Genomic DNA, 22,268 nt, shown 5'->3' on the forward strand with positions numbered 1-22,268 from the left:
TGCTAGCTTCTGTAATACCTGCATTTCAGAGGCTTACCTGAGTAAAGATCTCTTTGTGGCTCACACCGCAGACTAACGCAGGTCAACCACATGGAAAAGCGTTGCTGCATCCAGGGCTTTTGAACATAGAGGCTCACACAGGACGTGTTTTAGGGGATGTGGTAGATGAGGCTACCAGGTACCAATTTTTCCTTTCCTTTCCTTGTGGGTATGTAGAAGGACTGCACTTCCGGGTCTGTTTGAAGGTGGGTGTCAGGTGACACCAGAGCTTTAACCATGGAAAGGTGACATGTCGTTTCCTGGTGGAAACATTTAAGAACCAGTGCACACTCCTCCATATTCTATACTGCCCCCTCCTCCACTGCCAGTCATAATTTTTCTATTTGGAGGCTTCCTAAGACTGAAGCATTCTGAAATGCTAAGTCAGTATGTGGAGGATGGGTTCCCTGGAGGGTGTCTGAATCTGCAGCAGATGTGTAAGGGAGAAAGCCTCTGAGATTTTGGATTTGTTGTGATCATAGCGTATCTTACCCTAGACTAGACAGAGACCTGGAGGTGGCACACGTTCCATCCACAGTTCATTGACCAGGAAGGTTGTTTTGGAGGCTGAGAAATATCTTTCAGCTGTATGCCTGTTGTATGCATGAGATTCTTTTTTTTTTAAATAAGTTTATTTATTTACTTAGTTTTGGCTGTGCTGGGTTTTTGTTGCTGCACGGACTACTCTCTAGTTGCGGTGCCTAGGCTTCTCATTGTGGCGGCTTTTCTCCTTGTGGAACGTGGGCTCTAGGGTACTCAGGCTTCTGTAGTTGCAGTGCATGGGCTCAGTAGTTGTGGTTCCCAGGCTCTAGAGCACAGGCTCAATAGTGGTGGCACACGGGCTTAGTTGTTCCTCGAAATGTGGGATCTTCCCAGGGATCGAGCCTGTGTCCCCTGCATAAGCAGGCAGATTCTTTACCACTGAGCTACCAAGGAAGCCCTGCACGAGATTCATGATTCTAAAAGTTGAGGTTTTCATAAATTTTGGAAGATTCCTTACCTTTGTCTCTAAATATTTCTCCTGCCTGACTCTTTTCTCTCCTTCCCGGACTCCAATTAAGGCTGTTGGGTTTGTCATACCTTTTATCCTGTTATCTTACCAGACTGACTTGTTAGTTCTATATTTCAGCAGACTGATCAGGCTTTTTAATTGCACGTGCATCCAATGTTTTATTAAAACAAAGCGTGGGTCACCATGATTCCAACTCCTGAAATCAGCTTCATTTCTCTGTCCAGCTGCTAAGCCAGTGCCATGGATTTTATTTTACCTGTTTGCTACAGTAGTACCTCACTTTCAGAAACCAATGTCTATATTAGTCAGGATAGGCTAATTGCTATAATTTATTGTTGTCGCTTAGTGGTTAAGTTGTGTCTGACTCTTTGCGACCCCATGGACTGTAGCCTACAAAGTTCCTCTGTCCATGGCATTTCCCAGGCAAGAATACTGGAATGGTTTGCCATTTCCTTCTCCAGGGGTATTCCCAACCTAGGGATCAAAACTGCAATTGCTGTAACAAACAACCCGAAAATTTCAGTGGCTTAAATATTATAAAAAGGCTTTTTCTTACTCTTTGTGGCTTTGTCCAACGTGGTTTTATTAGGAGGCCATGAAGTCATTCGGTGGTCCCACGGTTCTCCGAGCTTTCAAAGTCCTTCATTAGCTCTTCCACATTTGGCCAGAAATTGAGGAAAGAGAGCGTGGATAAAAGTAGGAGAGTTTTTTTAGGGCTGTTTAAAAAAATATATTTATTTGACTGTGCTGGATCTTAGTTGCAGCACTTGGGATCTTTGGTCTTAGTTGTAGCACACGGGAGCTTTTAGTTCTGGTGTGTGAACTCTTAGTTGCAGCATCTAGGATCTAGTTCCCTGACCAGGGACTGTACCCAGGCCCACTACATTGGGAACTTGGAGTCTAGCTATTGGACCACCAGGGAAGTCCTGGGCCAGCCATATCTATATGCAAAGAAAGCTAGGAAATATAATCTGGCTCTGTGCTCAGCAAGAAGAGGAAACGACTTTGAGAGTATCCAATTAGTCTTTGCCACTGTTGGCATTATCCCTGTTTTACAGAAAAGAAATCTGAGGCTTGAGAGGTTAAGTGATCTCTCAGCTTTTACCATCATAAACAACAGAGCCTGGAATTGGACCCAATATGGCTGACTCCAAAGCCATGCTCTGAATTGCTCTGTTATGGATAATGCCTTCTCTCTTATGCCTCATTGGCCAGTGCTATCTTAAGACCTGGGGCAATCATTTCTCCTTTAGAAGGGCTTCTTCCAAGCACCCACTTTTTCTATTCTGGTTCTGCCTTTTTATATATCAATGGGTAATTTTTTCTCTTATAAGCAGTCTGGTCCATGGGCTTTTCAGTTCAGTTCAGTCGTTCAGTTGTATCCAACTCTTTGCAACCCCATGGAATGGCAGCATGCCAGGCTTCCCTGTCCATCACCAACTCCCAGAGCTGCTCAAACTCACATCCATCGAGTCAGTGATGCCATCCAACCATCTCATCCTCTGTCGTTCCCTTCTGCCCCTGCCTTCAATCTTTCCTAGCATCAGGGTCTTTTCCAGTGAGTCAGTCCTTTGCATCAGGTGGCTGAAGTATTAGAGCTTCAACTTCAGCATAGTCTTTCCAATGAATATTCAGGACTGATTTCCTTTAGGATTGACTGGTTTGATCTCCTTGCAGTCCAAGGGACTCTCAAGAGTCTTCTCCAACACCACACTTCAAAAGCATCAATTCTTCGGTGCTCAGCTTTCTTTATGGTCCAACTTTCACATCCATACATGACTACTGGAAAAACCATAACTTTGACTAGACAGAACTTTGTCAGCAATGCCTCTGCTTTTTAATATGCTGTCTTTGGTCATAGATATTCTTCCAAGGAACAAGCACGTTTTAATTTCATGGCTGCAGTCACCATCTGCAGTGATTTTGGAGCCCAAGAAAATGAAGTCTATCACTGTTTCCATTTTTCCCCATCTATTTGTCATGAAGTGATGGGACTGGATGCCATGACGTTAGTTTTTTGAATGTTGAGTTTTAAACCAGCTTTTCTACTCTCCTATTTCACTTTCATCAAGAGGCTGTTTATTTCCTCTTTGCTTTCTGCCATAAGGGTGGTGTCATCTGCATATCTGAGGTTATTGATATTTCTCCTTGTGATTATGATTCCAGTTTGTGCTTCATCCAGTCTGGCATTTCGCACGATATACTCCGCATATAAATTAAATTAAGTAGGGTGACAATATACAGCCTTGACATACTCCTTTCTCAATTTGGAACCAGTTCCTTGTTCCATGTCAGATTCTAACCGTTGCTTCTTGATTTGCATACAGGTTTCTCAGGAGGCAGGTAAGGTGGTCTGGTATTCCCATCTCTTGAATAATTTTCAACAGTTTGTTGTGAGCCACACAGTCAAAGGCTTTGGTATAGTCAATAAAGTAGATGTTTTTCTGGAACTCAGTCTGCAGCAGATAAACAGTCTGAGAGCCACAGCAATAAGACATCCAAACAGAATACAAAAAGACATAGAAGCGGAAGTTAAGTGGTTCTGGAGAAGGGTACCTGCACTCCAGTGTTTTATATGTGCTGGTCAAATGCCGAGTGTGTCGGTAGATGGGACTAGATCTATAGATGGATGTGTGTAAAGAGAGCACTCATGAATGGGAATTAGATGGTCGTCTTACCAAACCAACGTTGTCTTGCTGATGCACAGTGATTGGAAAAAGGTTTGGAATCACTCTCTGTGCAGATGTAACCAAGCTACCAGCCTCTGCAGGGGTCCAGCTGGAGGGTCGCTGGCCTATCCATTTTACCCGGCTCAGTTGAACTAGATGCAGCTGCAATTCCAAATTCCTAGAAAACGACTCAGGCAAAGATCTTACTGTTCAGGTTAAAAGCTGCTTGGAGGACACGTGATTGTGAAAGTGCTCTGGATCAGTGGAGGCAGGTGGAATGGACTTGATTAATCATCGTGCATGGTTTCAGGCTCACAAGACTGGAGGACTATCTGACTTCTGGCTGTTTCTTCTCTGTAGAGTGAGGATTGGAGAAGGCAATGGCACCCCACTCCAGTACTCTTGCCTGGAAAATCCCATGGGCAGAGGAGCCTGGTAGGCTGGAGTCCATGGGGTCGCTAAGAGTCGGACACGACTGAGTGACTTCACTTTCACTTTTCACTTTCATGCATTGGAGAAGGAAATGGCAACCTACTCCAGTGTTCTTGCCTGGAGAATCCAGGGACGGGGGAGCCTGGTGGGCTGCCGTCTCTGGGGTTGCACAGAGCCGGACACCATTGAAGTGACTTAGCAGCAGCAGAGTGAGGATTAGGGTTATTGCTGAATAGGGTGTTGGGGTGGGGGTTGGTGGTGGGAGGGAATGGTTTCCAACCTCAAGCAGCACCAGGCAGTGTAAGGAAAGTAGATCTTCTAAGGAAGATCTGTTGGAGGATGTTTGCATGGCTCAAGTTGGGCCTACATCGTGCCAGGTGGGGGAGGGAGGGCCCAAGGGCAGAAGGGAGGGACTGAACACAGTGAAGAGGTCATGAAGACACCTGCCCCATCACTGTTACATTTACACTTTGCTCTTGGTGTATTCTCTGCTTTTACACTTACTTGATATTTGCTTGTGTGTGTGTGCTTAGTTGCTCAGTTGTGTCTGACTCTTTGCAGCCTCATGGACTGTATAGCACGTCAGGCTCCTCTGTCCATGGAGATTTTACAGGCAAGGATACTGGAGGGGTTATTTGCTTAAGCTTAGCTATTCCCAGGGAACAGTTAGGAAACATGTAAATCAGACTCTTGCCGAAAACGTAGTGCACGTGGCTGTTCGGCAGGACCTCCAGGACCCAGCAATATGCCCCCAAAGGAAGGGGAGCTTTGTGAGGTGAGAGCACCTCCCCCCAGAAGCAAAGCGCCAGGGAGCAGAGTCCGGAGCTGCCTGCTGCGTGAAAGCGCCACCTACCTCCTGGCTTGGCCTTCCTCTAGGGGCTCCTTGGCTCTGCTGGGAAATAGTATTTATTATTGGCCTCTAGAGTTCCACTTTCTGTTCATCATCAGTTCAAGGAAAGCAGTGTTTTTTTTTTTTTTTTTGCTTGGAGGAACATATTGACATCAGTAGCTTTGTCTTTTCACTTATTATTTTACAAATTTTATTTATTTATTTTCCTGCTGTACAACAATGTGAATCAGCCATGCGTATGAGCTCAGTAGTCTCAGCTGTGTTGACTCTATGCAACCCTTTGGGCCATAGTCCACCAGGCTCCTCTGTCCATGGAGATTCTCCAGATAAGAATACTGGAGTGTGTTGCCAAGCCCCACTCCAGGGAATCTTCCTGACCCAAGGATCGAACCTGGGTCTCTTACCTCTTCTGCATTGGCAGGCAGGTTCTTTACCCACTGAGCCACCTGGGAATATGTGTGTGTGTGTGTGTGTGTGTGTGTGTGTGTGTGTGTGTGTATATATATATATATCCCCTGCCTCTTGAACCTTCCTCCCACCCATTCCCCCATCCCGCCCCTCTAGGTCATCACAGAGCACTGAGTTGACTTCCCTGTGCTCTACGGCAGCTTCCCACCAGCTATCTATTTTACACACAGTGGTGTCATGCAAAGAGTTGACTCATCGGAAAAGACTGATGCTGGGAGGGATTGAGGGCAGGAGGAGAAGGGGACGACAGAGGATGAGATGGCAGGATGGTATCACTGACTCAATGGACATGAGTTTGGGTAAACTCCGGGAGTTGGTGATGGACAGGGAGGCCTGGCGTGCTGCGATTCATGGGGTCGAAAATAGTCAGACACGACTGATCGACTGAAGTGAACTGAAGTGAACTGTCAATGCTGCTCTCCCAATTTGTCCCACCCTCCCCTTCTCACTGTGTCTACAAATCTGTTCTCTATCTCTGTGTCTCTATCCTTGCCCTGCAAATAGGTTCATCAGAACCATTTTTTGTAGATTCCATATGTATGTATTAATATACAATATTTGTTCTTCTGTCTTTTCACTTTAGATTTAAATAACTTTCCAGAGACACTAATGGTGAGATCTTAAACACAGCTGCCCTGTATCTCCCATTGACATGCTCTTATCTCACTTGGAATATAGGCTCTGCTTCTTCTCCATTTCCATGGGCTGTGATCCCTGGAGTGCATTTCTCACTGAAGAAGTTTGTTGGACGAGTTCTGAAGTTCTGTCAAAATTTTCTGCATGGATTTTTACGGAACTTGAGTTTTGGTTGAGTTGCATTTAGGGTTTATTTGTCCTGAATTCTGGGACACATGGAATTTGGCCAGCGGGAAGGTGGGTTGATTGGGCAATGAAGGCAGCCTGATGTAGTGTGTTCATTTATCCAAATATTTCTTGACCTCCTACTCTGCCTAGCAGGGTAATAGAAGGCATGGAAATAAGAGATGAGAGAAAAATCCTTACCTGCAAGGAATTTGTGGTCCCTGGGGAAGGAAAATCAGGAAAAAAAGGTTGACAGTGTGGCTTACTAAGAAGTATGCACAAGAGGTTGTGGTCAGGGACACCCACCCTATCAGGAGCCTGAGGACGAGCCCACCATAGGGATGACTCAGGCTGGTTCTCGAAGGGCACCCGGTGTGAGACAAGCAGGAGAATCCCAGGTAAAGGGCAGATGCTTGACAAGAAAGAGCTCTGAAGAGAGGAAGGGACTCTGGGTGCAGGCCCTTCTTCCTCTGAGGCTGAAGGGAGAAAGGCTTGTGAGGCACAGGCTTCAGGAGGGCATGGGATTGAGAGAGCCCTGTGGGGGCCTGGATTTCTCTGGGTGACTCTGCAGAGTAGGGATTGTGGCTGGAGAGAATGGCAAGTTTTCAAGCAGCCACACATGGAGCCAATGACGAGCACAGATGCTGGCCCAAGGTCCCCATGGTTCTGGGAGCCAGGGTGGAGAAGCAGAGCCATAGATGGTTGAATTCACAGTGAGTAGGTGTAGCAGGAAGCTCAGGGTACCAGCCAAAAGGGTGTGCATGCAAAGTCACTTCAATCGTGTCCAACTCTGCAACACTATGGACTGTATCAAGCCAGGCTCCTCTGTCCATGGGATTCTCCAGGCAAGAATACTAGAGTGGGTTGCCATGCCCTCCTCCAAGGGATCGTCCCAACACAGGGACCAAGCTGCATCTCCTGTGTCTCCTGGATTGGCAGGTTCTTTACCACTAGCATCACCTGGGAAGAAGGGATTCCCTGGTGGTCCAATGGTTAGGACTCCATGCTTCCACTGCTGAAGGCATGGGTTCAACCCCTGGTCAGGGAACTAATATCCCTCAAGCCTGGTGGTACGGCCAAAAAAAAGAGAAGGTGGGTGGGGAGAGTTTAGGCTGGTTGGGGACCTTATGAAACCTGGAGACACAGAAAATGGAGGCCCAGGAGCCTGGCATTCCTGAGGCCTGAGAACACTGGCCACGAAGGACAGGATAAGAGTGCTGGGTGAGGAAACTGGAGTTGCCGGGGGTGTAATATGGTACAGCTGCTGTGGAAAATTTTGGCAATTCCTCAAAAAGTGAAGAATCACCATATAACCCAGCAATTCCACATTCAGGTATTTATCCCAAAGAACTGAAAGCGGGGACTCAGGCGCTTACATCCCCGTGTTTCCAGCAGCATGGTTCACAGAAGCCAGAAGTTGAGTCGTTACTCACTTGTCCATTAACAATGAATGGACAGACCAAATGTGGTGTACACAAACAATGGAGTGGCCCCAGTCTTTGAAGGGAATGAAATTCGGATGCGTGCTATAACATGAGTAGACGGACCTTGAAAACGCTGTTGAGTAAAAGAAGCCAGACACAAAAGGGCAAATATTGTACTGATCCACTTACATCAAGTGTCTTTGTTGTTGTTCAGTCTAGAAAAGGAAAATTTAGAGACAGAAAGTAGGAGGTGGTTTGGGACGATGAAAGTTCTAGAAATAGCTAGTGGTGAGGTTTGCACAACATTGTGAATGTAACTAATTGATAGTACATTTTAAAGTGGTTAAGATGGTAACTTTTATGTATATTTTAACCACTTTAGAAAAGATTGCTGGAAGGGTGAGAAGGCCCAGTCAGAGGGATGTGGAGTTTCTCACGGTGGTAGAGTGCTGGTGGGCAGTGCTGGGGGGGCCCTGGTGCTGGTGAGTGGGGGGCTGCCTGGCACTGAAGTCTGGTGAGATGGTGGGCCTGGGTGCACAGGATGGTGACCTCCCACTCAGATCTGGGATGACTTTGGGGAGTGCTTGGGACAGCAGATGATAGCAATGCCTTAGCCCTTAGGGATGGAGCTGGGAAACGGCGAGCTGAGTCAGTGGCAGTGAGGAGACGACCCCCTGTCCAGCTGCCCTGTCCAGCTGTCCAGGAGCAGGTAGTGACATGACCTCAAGACCTCCCCTCTTCAGGCACATACATTCCTGCTGGCAGATTTAAAATGCAGTGGTGGGTTATGAATGTGTTCAGAGGTATTAAATATTTTCCAGAGGGCTAAATAACTTAAGCTGTGACTCGTATTAACAACCTCTGCAGTCTCAGAACTGGTCTGGCTCTAGAATAAATAAACGTGCCAGGGCGAGTGTACAGTGATTCCAAACAGTTTAATGTAATTCCAAGACAAAGTGTGATTACATTTCTACACATATACAATATGCATATGTGAGTTTACAAATTTTAATTAATAACTCGTTTCACCTCAGAGACCGAAAAAATGATCAAAAAGAAACTGTGAGTAACAAGCTATAACATAGTTCACCACAACGGGACCCCCCCCTTCCTCACCCTACAGTTAGTAATATTACAATTAAAATAACTATATTCTTCTATAATTTTTTTCTGTTAAAATCATCTCATAAATTTACAATGCTATTATTAGTTTCCAAGACTAATATAAATTCACTCCATTTTTCTACAACAAAAATGATCATTAATTTAGAAGCACACGACGTCATGATGAAAAACACAAGCATTTTAGTAGCAAGGACTGGATCAGTTAAGAATTATTTTTCTTGTAAAACATTCTAAAGCCAAGTAAAATATCCATTCTTATAACATACCTATAATATGAGACTAAGGAATAGGTTACATATAGGCCTACGACACATTGGTTTGTCTTTTTTTAAAAAAAGTAGACATTTATAAATAAAAAAAGAAAAGAGGGACAATTCACATAGGAAAAAGAGGTACACGAGAAAATACTGTTGCACGCAATAATTTTCACAAAGATTAACATGGATTAACACTTTTTTTTTTTTTATTACAGAAACCGTACAGTGAAGGAACACAACAGACCAGGGCTTCTGTAGGGTAACTGAGCTGAGATGACCTGGTAGAGAGAGATCTGGGCGAGATGGCCCTGGGGAGGAGCCACGTTCCTTGGACCGGTGACCGAGCCTCACCGGATCTCCTCTTCCCTGCTCTCTTTCTGGGGAGTGAGTCTTTCTATCCAGAGTGTCCTGATGTGTGGGCAGTTGAAAGGTAAACATTTCTACAGATGCCTTCTCTTTCCATCCTAATGGATACCATTTTTGGAAACGGGATATAATATCAGAGGCTGCAGCTCAATACATGTGGTCAAAGCAAAATGGGATGGAAAATTCCAGTCATTCTGATGTGCTGTACCGCCCTCCCCCACCCCCCAACACTCATCTCTGCCCTGTTACTGGGGACCCAGAGAGAGCAGCAGTACCCTTCGGGGCCACCGGCCTCCACTGCAGCCCGAGGTGGTGCCTGGGTCCCCCGCATCCTGCTTTTCCAGTCCATGTGCGACGGCGCAGCCTGGGTCATCCCTGGCTCCTCTGATATAGCAACCAGCTTCCAAAAGCTCCTCTCCTTCCTCATCCATAAAGCTATACTTTTCCTATCCAAAATTTGGTTTGATATATATATATACACACACATATATATCAACATCTATTATCTATACAGTGATTCTCCTAGACTAGAAATCCTACCGCCCCAAAGTATGACTTCCGGGTCTACTTCATTTGGTTAAAGAAACGCACACAAAGAGGATGAGGAGGTGCTTTGGGGGCCAGAAATGATTGTGCCCTGGAAAAGCCATGGGAGAAAGCTTTAAAGGAGCAGTAACGCAACGGTGAAAGGGTAGAAAGTGACGATGAGACGGCAGGGAGAAACCACGAGCCATGGAGGCGTCTACAGGAGTCTGCCGGAAGGGAGGAGAGGGAACTGGGGTGGGGCACGCTTTAGGTTCCATTCAGAAGTCACAGAAAGCTACGAAGGATGGGCATGGTCAAGTCACTTTCCATTTCCCAAGTTCTTCCTTATAACCTGAGCCAAACTATTAAAATAATAATAATAAAAATAAATCCATTGCCCCTTCAACCAAGCAGGCGAATATCTAACAGGGAGGCAAGACCACCATTGGCAAGGCTAAGTGGATCCTTCTTCCTGGCTCTTGAGAGCTTCCTGGGCGTCCTGGGTGCCTGGGCATGGATGGGGCTGTGGGGACATCAGGGCGGAAGCCAAGGTGGCCACGTGTGGGGGCGGTGGGGGGAGCAGTGCCCCAACACAAGAGGGCAAGGGTGCTGGGAGGTTTGCGTGGAGGCTGGCTGAAAGGAAACGAGAGAGAAGGCAGAGCCCTTTTTTCAGATACAGCATATTTACTAAAAAAAAAAAAAAAAAGCTAATTTCTATTCCTCTGTTTTTTTAAAAATATGATTAAGCCCCAAAGACAATGACATAAAATATATTTGGTTATTTAAATCACGGGAGAAAACCAGAGGAAAGTGATAGTTGAATTAGGAGAGGCAAGACAAAAACTATTTTACAGTGACATTTCCAACCGAATACTGTGATAAGAACGTGCTATCAACAGAGTTCACAAGGAAAAAGCAAGTGCATTAAGAACCACCACCAGTTCCCTGGTCCCAGGTGTTCTGCAGCTTTTAAGGTGTTATTTGCTAAAGGAATGCCCTTTGGATCACAGTAGGTCCTCTGCGCTAAGGTTGTGGCACAAAAGAAGAAATGAACCAAAACATTTAGGGCAACTGGTGCCCTCCAGGCTGCTTCTGCATGGCGACGGGGCCTCTCAATTGTGACCTCTACTTGGATAGATCTCATCATCTGCCCCCCTAGCTGCCCTTCAGTCTCCAGTCCCTTCCTCCTGCTCAGCAGCACTTACAATCTCTAGAAAAAAAGAGTCTAGGCCTCTCCTTTGGGGTCGGCCCACCCCCACGCCTGGAGGATGTACTACTTACCCTCTGTTTACTGAATAAAACACTGAGCTGTTAAAAAAAAAAAAAAAAATCTAGATCCCACCTCCTAATGACCTAGGCTTCAAACAGAAGTTTGATAAAGAGTAAAAAGTAAACATATCCTTTTACACTTTGTTTTAAAGGACAAAAGGAATTAAATGACAGCAGATATATGGAAAACTCAACCAGTAAATATAGGCACGGGGGTGTATGACTCTCCCCTGCAAAACACCAATCAGAGTATTGCTGGGGCCCCAGAAATAGCAGCTGTACCCTTGGGGCCACCTGAATCCCAGTGTCTTCTACTGCCTGGTGCCTGCAAGTCAGTGGGTCGATTAATAAATTAAACATTCAAATCAAGACAAAATCAATGAACCAGATGTCTATTCTCTCTGCCTCTTCCAAGATGTCAAAAGGAAGGCCTTGACCACCAGTGTGCATATCACGTGGCAGATCTTTGCACCTGGCCCAGGCTGTGGACTCACCCCTTCCTGCTCAGCCTGGAAATCCCTTTACATTCTCTCGAGTTCCCATGGAAACCAGCAATACGGATGGAAATGCTCACGGTGCGCTACAGTAGGGGCAGAACACACCTGCCTTGGGGGAATGTGGCCTCCAACTGAAGAGGCAATTGCTGGGGTCCGAAGATGTCAGTTATAAACAGAAATTTTCTTTAAAAAGTACCAGTTTAAATGTAAACTATAAAATACTTTAACTATAAAACGTGGCCAGAAATATGTTTAGTTATCCACAGTCAATTGTTTATAGTTTATGCACTTAAAACGTGACTCTCTTGATATCTTGGAAGGCTAACAGCATTTTACAGTAGCTAAAAACATATATACTTAAACATGTGCATTTGAAACTCACATTTGAAAACACAAAGAATATTCTCTCCCTTGGTTTAATTTCTGTTGTAAAGATTACCTATTTTCAGAGTTCACTTAAGCAACAACGACCAGGATGTGCAGTAATCATTGTTTTCAGCCCACACAGAGTTTATATTTATAGTCTTTTAAATTCCAAGAGCAAGCTGGCTACATGATTTCAAAAAAGGCTAAAACCAGGATGAATGCCCACATTTGAGGTAATTATTGCCATCAGGTCACAGTTTGTGTAAGATAACGTATCTAAAACCTTCTTAAAAAAAAAAAAAGAAGTCTTCAGGTGTTCTGTCAAGAATTCCAGAATACCTATTCAAACCAACCAGGATCTCAAATTCTGATTAGCTGGGTTTGCTTCCAATGGAATTAAAGCTCTAGAAGACTCTAGAACTTGTGTAAACTACCTAAGAATTGAGGCAAACATGTCTGGAGCCAGTCAATAAGGAAATTTTTAAAGGAAAAAAAAAAGAAACTGAAAACCCCATTCCAAACAACTGCAGAGATATTTCGTAACAAATGGTAATGGTTTTCCACAAAATGAAAAATCTAGTTCTAAAGCATTGCTAAATTCTTGCCACCTTTCAACCAAAGGAAACACGTTTCTACGTTACTGTTAATCTCCCACCTCAGCCAGAGGCTCCCCTTCCTTGTATCCTGAAAGTTGGCTAATTTTTCTTCAGTTTGCACAACATGTTGCTTCCCATTTCTTTGAGAAGGCTATCTTGAAAGAAAACTTAATTTTGTTCCTCTTTCTAAATATCATCTTGATCTTGTCTCTTTTTTCCTTTTTTTTTTTTTTTTATTTTTTTAAACACAAAGAAAAAACAGTTCCTGGACACCAGACTCACACGTGATTATTTACAAATTTGGTGTGAATCCTGCCTTTGGTTCTACCCAGAGCTGAAGGGTGGATTGATTACAGAGACCAGAGTCGTTATGATATTTATCAGTGCAGTAAAAAATAGTATTTTGAAGAAAATATATACTTTTAGTATTGCCTTTCTAGAATTAACTATAAGCAAGAAAAAAATATTTTTTTAAAAGAAGAAAAGAACACTTTTTTTTTCCTTCACTCTTATAAGAGTTTGTCGCAGCAGCAGCACTGCTAAAGCTAGTTGGTGCACTGAAAAGGAATCGAAAATGAACCCTACTATGATTAATCAAAAGAAACTCCCCTAAGATTTTCTCTAAAAGTCAAACTAATTCTGCCCTTGCTGCCTGGATCAGATTCAGGACTCCCTCTACATACAGACCTTCTGCTGAGCTCTGCGCACAGGGCAGGGGTGGTGCGGGGCAACGCTCCTGTGAGGCCCTTCTTCGCACACACTCCCAGGAGACAGCTGAGGCCAGCGTCTGTGAGCTGGGCAGACCCAGGTCACGGCCGGCCTTCCCTACTGGCTTGTGTGACCCTGGGCTGGTTACCAGTTCACCAAGCCATCTGCCTCATCTGTAAAGGGACTAGTACTGCCGATTTCATAGGGCTATTATGAAGACGAAATGAAACGGGATAAACAGGAGCGACTTCCAGCACAGTGTCTGGCACACAGTCAATGGGAGCATCATAGACGGATCACCAGAAACACGAGGCCACTCACTGATGATTATTTAACAAGGGAAACAAATTCTGTTAGTAAAGGTCTCAAGAACACAAAATTTCACTAGAAGCTCGGGGATTTGGGGCCACCCCCAATCCTTGTATTTCCTTTCCTTAACACAGCCTACTTTCTCAGAGAGTCGACTGTCTCATCAACTTCCTCCTCTGTAAATGGAGGAGAGGGGTGTTGTGAATAGGGGTGGGTCTGAGGGTACCGGGAGGCCGTGCTCACTAAGGGCTTGGGATGAGCCTGGTGTATTGAAAGCATTCAACAAATGTTGGCTCCTACTCGAAGGACATGGCAAGTTTTAACAGAGACAGTCAACGTGAAATTCTAATGCAATGAGAGTGCAATTAGGGGCTCGCAGAGGCTTCTGGGACTCAAGCTGGGGCGTCAGGAAGCTCCCTTCTGGCAGAGGTACCCTGAGCAAGCATGCCCCGCAGAAGGGTCACTTCTCTGCAGATTCTCATGAGTCTCAAATGAAGAACTGGCTCAGAGCTGGCTCTCTTGGACTTTTGGGAGCTGCCAGAAGGATGGGAAAAACTTCTCCTAGGTTGGGTTGCTCAAGTGAGTGAGGGTGCCAAAAGCCTTCAAGGGGTTTCTACTGCCTTTAAATATCAGTTTGCCATCTCCATCTCTCCACTGAGTCCCGTCTGTGGAACTCAGAAGTGAGAGTCCTAAGGCATCGAAGTGGAAAAATACTGACCCCCTGAGCCCGGTCCTGGCGTGCACCTGACCCAGACAGAGCCGCACCTCCTGGCTGGTCTGCTCCGGCAGATACCCGAGGTAACTCAAGGTGAGTTCCACCCACAGATCCATGCAGTACTTCCAGTTTCCTGACAGCAGCAGCATTTGGGGGTTATAAACCTCCACTCCACTTACAAGATGAGCACAGTTTTAAAATAAAGTCAAAAACAAAAAACCCAAAACAAGTCAGGCAAGAGAAGGATATAAACGGGATTGCATCACTGACAGAGTCATTATTGCCGGGAGAGGAAGGACAGAGGAATGCCATTCTGTCCACATCTGGGGGTGTCTTTGAGAAGAGGGTCTTTGGCTAAAGAAAGGAACACTTTCACTTTCCTTTCCAATTTGGTTAGGACAGCTCTAGCTTGCTCAACTCTGAGCCTTCCCCATCTGAAATCTCTAAGACACACCAGAAAGAAAACACAGAGAAGGGGCGAGAAGCAAGTTGGGTCCCTGGGGCTGGAATATTTCATGGCAGAATCGCTTGGGCTGGTGTTGAGCAGTGCTGGGCAAGGTCTGCGACCCACAGAAGGAGCCCTGGCCTCTCTGCTGCTCGAGGGCACCTCGTTTTTCTCTTCTGTTCTGTCCCCGCAGCTACTGAACAGGCCATGGAGAGCCCCACATCCCACCCCACCCCCAGCACCAGGACGAGAGCTGGGGCCGGCCAGTCAGCCCACCATGTTTCATCAACCACAGCCCATCAGCAATATTTCCTTAAGCCTCCTCATCTCCTTCCTCCAGTTTCCAAGAAAGTCTGCTCCACTCACTCACACACACTCACACAACCCAAATCCTCCACCACGAGCTTGTTCAAAAATGAGTGTTTGCAATTCCAGAGATCCGGTCGAGGGAAATCTGCCTGTCAGCAGCTGGGCTGATCTTTCCTTGCCTTCCTTACATCCCACAGTCTGGTGTCTGGGTGGGTAAAGTCTTCCAGCTCCCACAGCCCACCAGCCACTCACCACCAGTAAGGCCAGAATGCAAAGACAGTCCAGGAGACAACCAACCCTTCCTTTCCCTCTGAATTCGACCAACCACATGCTCCACGTCACAGTATTAATTGGCACCAAGCCTCAGACCCTCCCACCCATCGGCCTGCTCACCCTTCCCTTGGAAACAGCCAAAACATCATGAAAGGAGGCACTAAGCACAGAGATGGCGGTGCAAATACCCGAGGCGCCTGCGAGACGACACGAGCAGAAGCAAATCAACCTGCGGTTCCCAGGGCTCCGGTTACGAGGCTCCCCTTGACCTGTCTTTTTTAGCCTGCCCCTCTGAGCCGTAACCATGTTGCTTCAGTAAAGGAGGATGGAGCCAATTCCAGAGCAGATGATGTTCTAGGGTATTTGTGGTCTACATGAAGACTAGGTTGGCATCTCTCCACTTGGGAGCTGGGTCCTGGGGACGGGCAGCCTTTATTCAGCCTATCTGCCAGGGCGACTCAGGGTTGGAGGATGGGGTGGGAGTTCAAGCAGCTGCTGAGGAACCCACAGAGGGGCTCATCTCTCCCACTAGGGCCTTCTCCGAGGGCTTCAGACCCACAGCTCTGTGCTTGGGTTGGAAGAAAAAGGCAGGTGGGGATGCGGGGAGGATACTAATGTTCGCTGAGTGGTGGGGGGCTGGGCATGACCTGGCGTCTCCCTTCATTAGCCTCAGTGAAGCCCGTCATTCCAGGCCTTATTTCACCCACCTGGGGCCTGGTAGTTTCTGGGTTTGGTGGGCGGTGTGTGGGCACCTCAAGCTGATTTAGAAAGCCCATGGCACCCAGCATGGTGGCCTAAAGGGCACAGTCAGAGCCCAGTGGGCATCGCTGTAAGGCCCCACTGTGCCCCTCCACTGGCCAACGAGTTCATGGGGGCAGCAGCCCATACTGTCCGAGGACCTGCCGGACACGGTCAGTGCTCTTCTGGCCTCCTACTATCCCTATTTATTATTTTTTTGGCTCCACAGTTTGTCCCTAGAATTGTGTGCAGAGATGTACTGGGTGGGGGCAGGGACTGAAGAAGTGGGCAGTGTGGTTTGTTAGGGGCAGGGAGGCTGACATCTCCCAGGGGAAGGTACCACCTGCCTAAGCACCTTCCATCAGCTCGTTACCTTCAGTGGCTTCTAGGAGGCAACATTATCTATACACTGAAGGGTGTAAGCCACACTTCCGGTGGGCTGATGGGAAAAGGGGGGACTTTTAGGGAGGGGGCTGGGTCAGCTCTGGGCAGAGGGCTTTTTTTTTTTTCCTTGACAGGTCAGTATCAGATGCCAGGCAGGCCCAGGGTCTATTTAGCAGATTTCAGAAGCACAGAGAAGGTTGGAGAGGACCATGCTGAGGGTTCAGCCTCCAAGGAGCCTCCTCAGATCTCTTCCCAGGCCACTGAGAGTCTAGAAAAATCTAGTCTTGATGGTGACCACGAACCATGCTGTCCAGAGCCCAAGTTGGCTTACACAGAGATAAAGGCTTCGATTCTTCTTCAGACTTTTGTTCTCTGGTGGATCATTCTTGACAGCTTTTTCCTGATTCCTGAATCCTTCCTTCTTTTCTTTTCTTTTTGGTCTGACAAAACTGGACATCTGGATGTCCCTCCTGTCTACTCAGATACTCACAGATACAATAAAATAAATTTAAATATTAAAGAGAAAACACAAAGATAACTTGGAATAAATGTGCACTTTAAACCCCCAACTAAAATATCAAAATGATGATTAGGATAATAATTACAAAGGTTAATAACCAAAATAATTAGTACAATAATATTATCTTTATGAGCAGCATGAAACTTTCATTTCCTGATCAGGAAGGAAAGGAAAGAAAATGTCAGGTGAAAGAGTAACTTCCAACTTAAGTAGACAAAATAATTTTCATTAAAGTGGAAGGCTACGTTGTCTTTTCCTGTTAAAAGATCAGATCTAGAAAGCGCTGGAAGTGAACAGTACCAGGGGTCCAGTATGCTACCCAATAAGGCAAAAACGCTGGCTCGTTTGCAGCCATGACTTGTGCGACTGGGCACGGGGAGGGTTGGACGGGGCACTGCTGCCCTCTGGATGCCGCGAGTCCAGAACAGAGATCCGTCCGCAGGCTGGCGTGGCTCCGTGAGTGCTCGGGCTCACGAGTCCTCTGGCACATTCCCCGCCCCCACCCCCATGGACCACTTTCTGGTTGTCTCAGAATGGCAGCACTTCCCCACGTCCAGATAGAAGATGCATTGACTGTGGCGCCATGAAGACACCATTGTGTCCTGCTGTAGGCGGCTCCCCGGCGGACACGGGGTCCTTCCTTCCTTCCAGGCTGAGGCCGGGACTAAGCTGGTTCCAACCTGGGGACCGATTTCTTTGTCGTTTAAGTAGAATTGATGCATGGAGAGGGGATATTTTCCAGAGTTATTTCACATTTCACAGCTAAGAGCTAAGGTAAGGGCTGGGCTTCGTTACTGAATTAGGTCGGATATCAAGATTAAAAACACCTTTCACAGTAGATCGTTAAGGGATACCGCAGGATGGGGAAGGAAAGTGAGGGAGGCGGGTGCGGACTGCTGTTCGAACCCGGGAGCGATCCCTCTGCACCTTGGAAGCTTGGCTTTGGGGTCAGGGGCTCCGCATCAACCATCGAACAGTGAGGACCACAGTTAAAAATCCCGTCTGGGACCAGACAGCACCTCCCAACGTTTTCGTGTGTAACAATAATTTGCTATGGATAGAGACACCTCTCCACCCCCACCCCCACCAGTGTTCAAAGCCTGAGGAAATTTCCAGAACGTTATCAACGATGCACAGAGGGCACACGGCAAACTTCCTTGGAAATTTGACTGCCCGTGGGCGTGTTTTCCCAAGGGCGGTCCAAGATCACCGGCTCACCCTCGTGAATGTCCCTCCAGCCTTCTGCCCACCCGAACCCTCAAAGACCAGAAACGAAGGCCTGCCTGGGGTAGGCCTGGGTAACGCGAGGAAAGATTTAGCAGCAAATGATGGTTGGCGGTTGTCTACAGAGAAAGGGATCAGGCAAAATGGTTGAGAGAAAAACACAGCCTGGTGGGGTGGGAGGGTGGAAGCAGAGGCCAGATGGGCTGGACTGGTGGAGTGGAGTGTGGGGCGGGTCTGAGAACACGGGGCGGGCCCCCAGGCCTGCTCTCCGCCCTGCGGACAGGTGGCGACCGACCCGAAGCCAGTGCCCGGCCTGGAGGCTGCAGGCCACTCCTCTCCTTTGCTCCTTGCGTCAGAAGCAAAGCCAACATTCCTGAAACTGAGATGGGATCTGTGATCCCACAGATGGCAGAGCTAGCCCGCTGGGGGCAGAACTGGGTGAAGGTGCAGGGTGGGGAGTCAGTCTCTCTTGCTTTGTCCACCAGGGGAAGAGCCACGCCAAGCCATCTCCAGCGTCAGCCTCACCCACCACCATCCACCTCCCGCAGCCGTCTCCTGACCCACTGGCTCTCCTAGCCCCTGCCAGTTCCCTGACACTCCTCTGCTAGCAAACAGCCCGGGGAAAGACAACAGCTTATTAAAATAAAATTAAAATTAAAAAAAAAAAAAAAAGGAAAAGGAAAAGACCAGAGTAAAATGTTGCAACAGCACAGAAGAAGGGCTGAGAGGCTGAGACTCGCCTCAGCCGGCTTCTTGGAGTACCGTGGAAGTAAACCCTCAACCGCGTCCCCGGTCGCTAAGGCACTAGGAGGAAAGGATGTAAAAACCAAGTCTGCGAGAGCCGGAGGCGGTGCCGGGGGCGGGAGGGCGCACCTGGACCACCGCGCGGGGGACGTGCCTGCGTGAGATCGCCTTTCTTGTGCAATTACAGTGAGGATAGTCTATTGGTATCAATGGGGTGAACGAAAAGCAGCACAGATAGGTGCACACTGCTACATTTACCAGGGTGCTGGCCACGCCGCGAGCCCTAGGCTATGAGACGCGGGATGCACTCAAAGAGAAGACACGTTTTCAGAAAAGACCAAAAAAAAAAAAAAAAAAAAGCGAGTTTGCAACACACATCATTAATGACATTTTGAGGAATATCATTGCTTAGGGATTTATCCAGAGTGCTCAGAAAAACACACCCTCTCCCGGGGTCCTCCTTCAGCCCAGCTGCCTGCCCGCCCTCCCCAAAGGTCCAGGCAAGTGGACCAGAACTAGGCTCCGCCAACCCCGACCCAACCCCTAGACACCAGCCTCCTCAGGCCACAGCCTGGCCTTTCCAGAGGGCTCCCGACCCTTTATAGAGTTCTGGAAAAATCCCTAATCCTTACGTTCAATCATTAAAAATCTATTGGATTTCCGTATCAGGTGTCCCTGACAGCAAATTCTTAAACGCCACTTGCTGCCATATGAAAATAATCTTTGCAAAGTTCATAAAGTTCTTCAAAAACGGAGGCCCCCCTCCCCCTACTTCTGGAATCTTCTGTGGCTCTTCTTCTTCTTTCCAGTTTGGTGCCGAACGGGTTCGTGAGCTGTGGGTTTTTTTTTGTTACTGACGTTTTATTTTTAATTTTTTTTCCTTTTTCTTTTTTAAAATAAAAAGCATAATTTTCCCCCCTCCTTAAATCCCTTCCTTTTCAAAATGTTCTCTCCTCCGCTCTCAGTCCTCCTACTTCCTAGTTCAAGTTTCATCTGTGTCCCGTCCCTGCCCCCTGCCCCCCCACCCCTGCCCGTTTGCATTGTTTCTGTGCGGCATCTTCAGTACAGAAGCCCCAGATCCCCCCTCCGTCCCTCCTCCTCTCCCTCTGGCCAGCCTCCCTCCCATCCCCTCCCCTTCCAGTGTTTATATGTAAGGGTACTGGTTGACCTTGGCTGGGCTCAGTGGGTATCCAGTGTAGACTGTGGAGGCTGGAGAGGCGCTGATGTAGGTCTGGTGGGCAAACTGGGCTGGATACTGACTTGGGTGTATGGTGGGTGAGGGCAGGACCCGGGGGCCCATGCTCACGGGGACCTGGTGGACGATGCTGGCCGGGTAGGCAGTGTGCTGCACGGTGTGACGCGCCGAGCCTTGGGAGGCCACCAGATGGGCCACGGTGCCCGTGGAGCCCAGGGCCGCGGGTGCTGTGTAGGTGTAGAGGTGGGGCTGGGCAGGGAGGTGGGCGGCGGCGGCGGCGGCGGCCAGGTGGGGGTGCACAGTGCCGTGGCTGGGGCTGTTGTGCGGAAAGGAGTATGGAGCCTGGGCCATCGTGGGAGTGATGTAGGCCTGCTGACGTCGGTGGCTCCCGGCGCGGTCTGCGGCAATGTGCTGTTGAGCCTGGAGAAGGACCAGGAGGACCGCGTTGGGGGGGTGTGGGGGGACTGGACATACGCATGCGCAGAAGAGCATGGGGCGGGAGCGGGCAGAGAGGGAGGAAGGTGGGGGGAGTGGGGAGGAGGCGGAAGTGAGGACTTGGGAGAAAGCGGAAGTGAGGGCTGGGGAGGAGAGTCAGGAGGAGGGTGGGGAGGGCGGTGCGGCAGGGATCACAGAAGATGCCTCGTTCACATGCTGGGAAAAATATCAGTCAACCTGTCCGAGAAGCAAGGTGGTGCCCTGCTGTTTCCTGGGCCGGGTGACACACCGACAGAGCCAGCTGCAGAGGCAACAGGAGACAGCATGTCTCCCGAGGACATCCTGCAGCTGTGAAGTGTCACACGGGCCCGTCTCTGAGTGCGGACCACTTTCCTGCCTCACCGTGAAGTCCTGCTCCCCAAACAGCAGGCTCTCAGAAACGTTGCCGTATTCTGAAGTCACATACAAATGAAGCCACCTTCTCTCAGCCAGAGACTGAGTCACAACACACACGTGGTCTTATCTTACCTCCCAGCTACTAAGGAAGCAGGGCTGGAGTCCATTTTGCAATTCAGACCTGAGTGATCCTAGACACACAGGCTGAGTGCTGCCCCTGGAGACACGGCCTGGTTGATACTCCCCTGAGTATCAACCACTGTCTCCCAAGTTTACCGGCTCTTTTCCTGGGTTTGGGGTCCCTGTGTGAGGCCTCCTTCACTGTAATGACTCAGGAGGCCTGGCGTGGTTGGACTCTAGGTCTGTCTCTGGGGTTCTGGGCCGAAGTGGGCCCAGACCCAGTGTTTTACCCTTCGCTGGGCTGAAAAGGCAACATGTGGGCCAGACTATTTTTAAGCAGGCACCGCATCACTAAGGGCTTTGGAACATTAGACAAGTCATTTCGCGTTGGACTGGCTCTCCATGTATTGAGGATCCACCTTTTCCAAGGTGACCTGCAGCAGAGGGAGACCACCAGAGCTCACCAAGGCACTTCCTGCTACCCCAGGGCACCCAGTGAGCTGGTGGGAGGAGAGGGGCAGGGGAGCATGGCATGTGTGCTTACCTGGCTGAGATTGAGAGGCTGTTGCTGCTGGAAGTGTGGTCCTGGCCGCTGTTGCCGGTAGGCAATTGCTCCAGACGAGCTCCCTGAAGAGTGACCGCTGGTGGAGGTCACGTTGCTGGAGGACTTGGACTTGAAGGAGGACGAGTGGTGACTGGTGTTGACTGTGTCAGGAGGAGGAAAAGGGCACAGTCAGTCACAGGTCCTTGGCTGCCCGGAAGACCCTGCCCTAGGGGGACAACAGCAGTCTTCCGAGGACACAGTCCTGAGACTGGACCATCCCCATCAGCCGCATTGCCCCCAGACTCGGTGATGATGTTGACTCGGGATTGACACCTGGGCTGCAGCTTGTTCCACTGGTTGGGAGCAAACCCTGATGGACTTTAGAATTACTATCTGGTGACACTGAAAAGCCTAAAGGTCATCTAAGAGGTGGAAGGAGAGCTCTCTGAGGTTCCTTGTGTTTCAGCCAGGGGTGCAGTGGGGGGCCACCTGCCAAGATGCAAAGACACAGTG

General features: G+C 48.3%; 1 protein-coding gene across 6 annotated transcripts in view; it reads right to left on the minus strand.

Annotated features, from left to right (window-relative positions):
* Positions 1–8,611: 8,611 nt before the first annotated feature.
* Positions 8,612–22,268, minus strand: part of HIPK2 (homeodomain interacting protein kinase 2) — a 203,899-nt gene continuing 190,242 nt past the window's right edge. For all 6 annotated transcript variants that reach the window (XM_061414873.1, XM_061414872.1, XM_061414875.1 and 3 more), the window contains 2 exons: positions 21,756–21,916; positions 8,612–20,680 (listed from right to left, as the gene is read on the minus strand). In XM_061414873.1, coding sequence (XP_061270857.1) covers positions 20,210–20,680; positions 21,756–21,916 — 632 coding nt within the window. In that variant the 3' untranslated portion in view covers positions 8,612–20,209. The remainder of the gene's footprint in view (positions 20,681–21,755; positions 21,917–22,268) is intronic.

Source organism: Bos javanicus, chromosome 4 (assembly GCF_032452875.1).
Source record: "Bos javanicus breed banteng chromosome 4, ARS-OSU_banteng_1.0, whole genome shotgun sequence".
In the NCBI taxonomy this organism is placed as follows: Eukaryota; Metazoa; Chordata; class Mammalia; order Artiodactyla; family Bovidae; genus Bos; species Bos javanicus.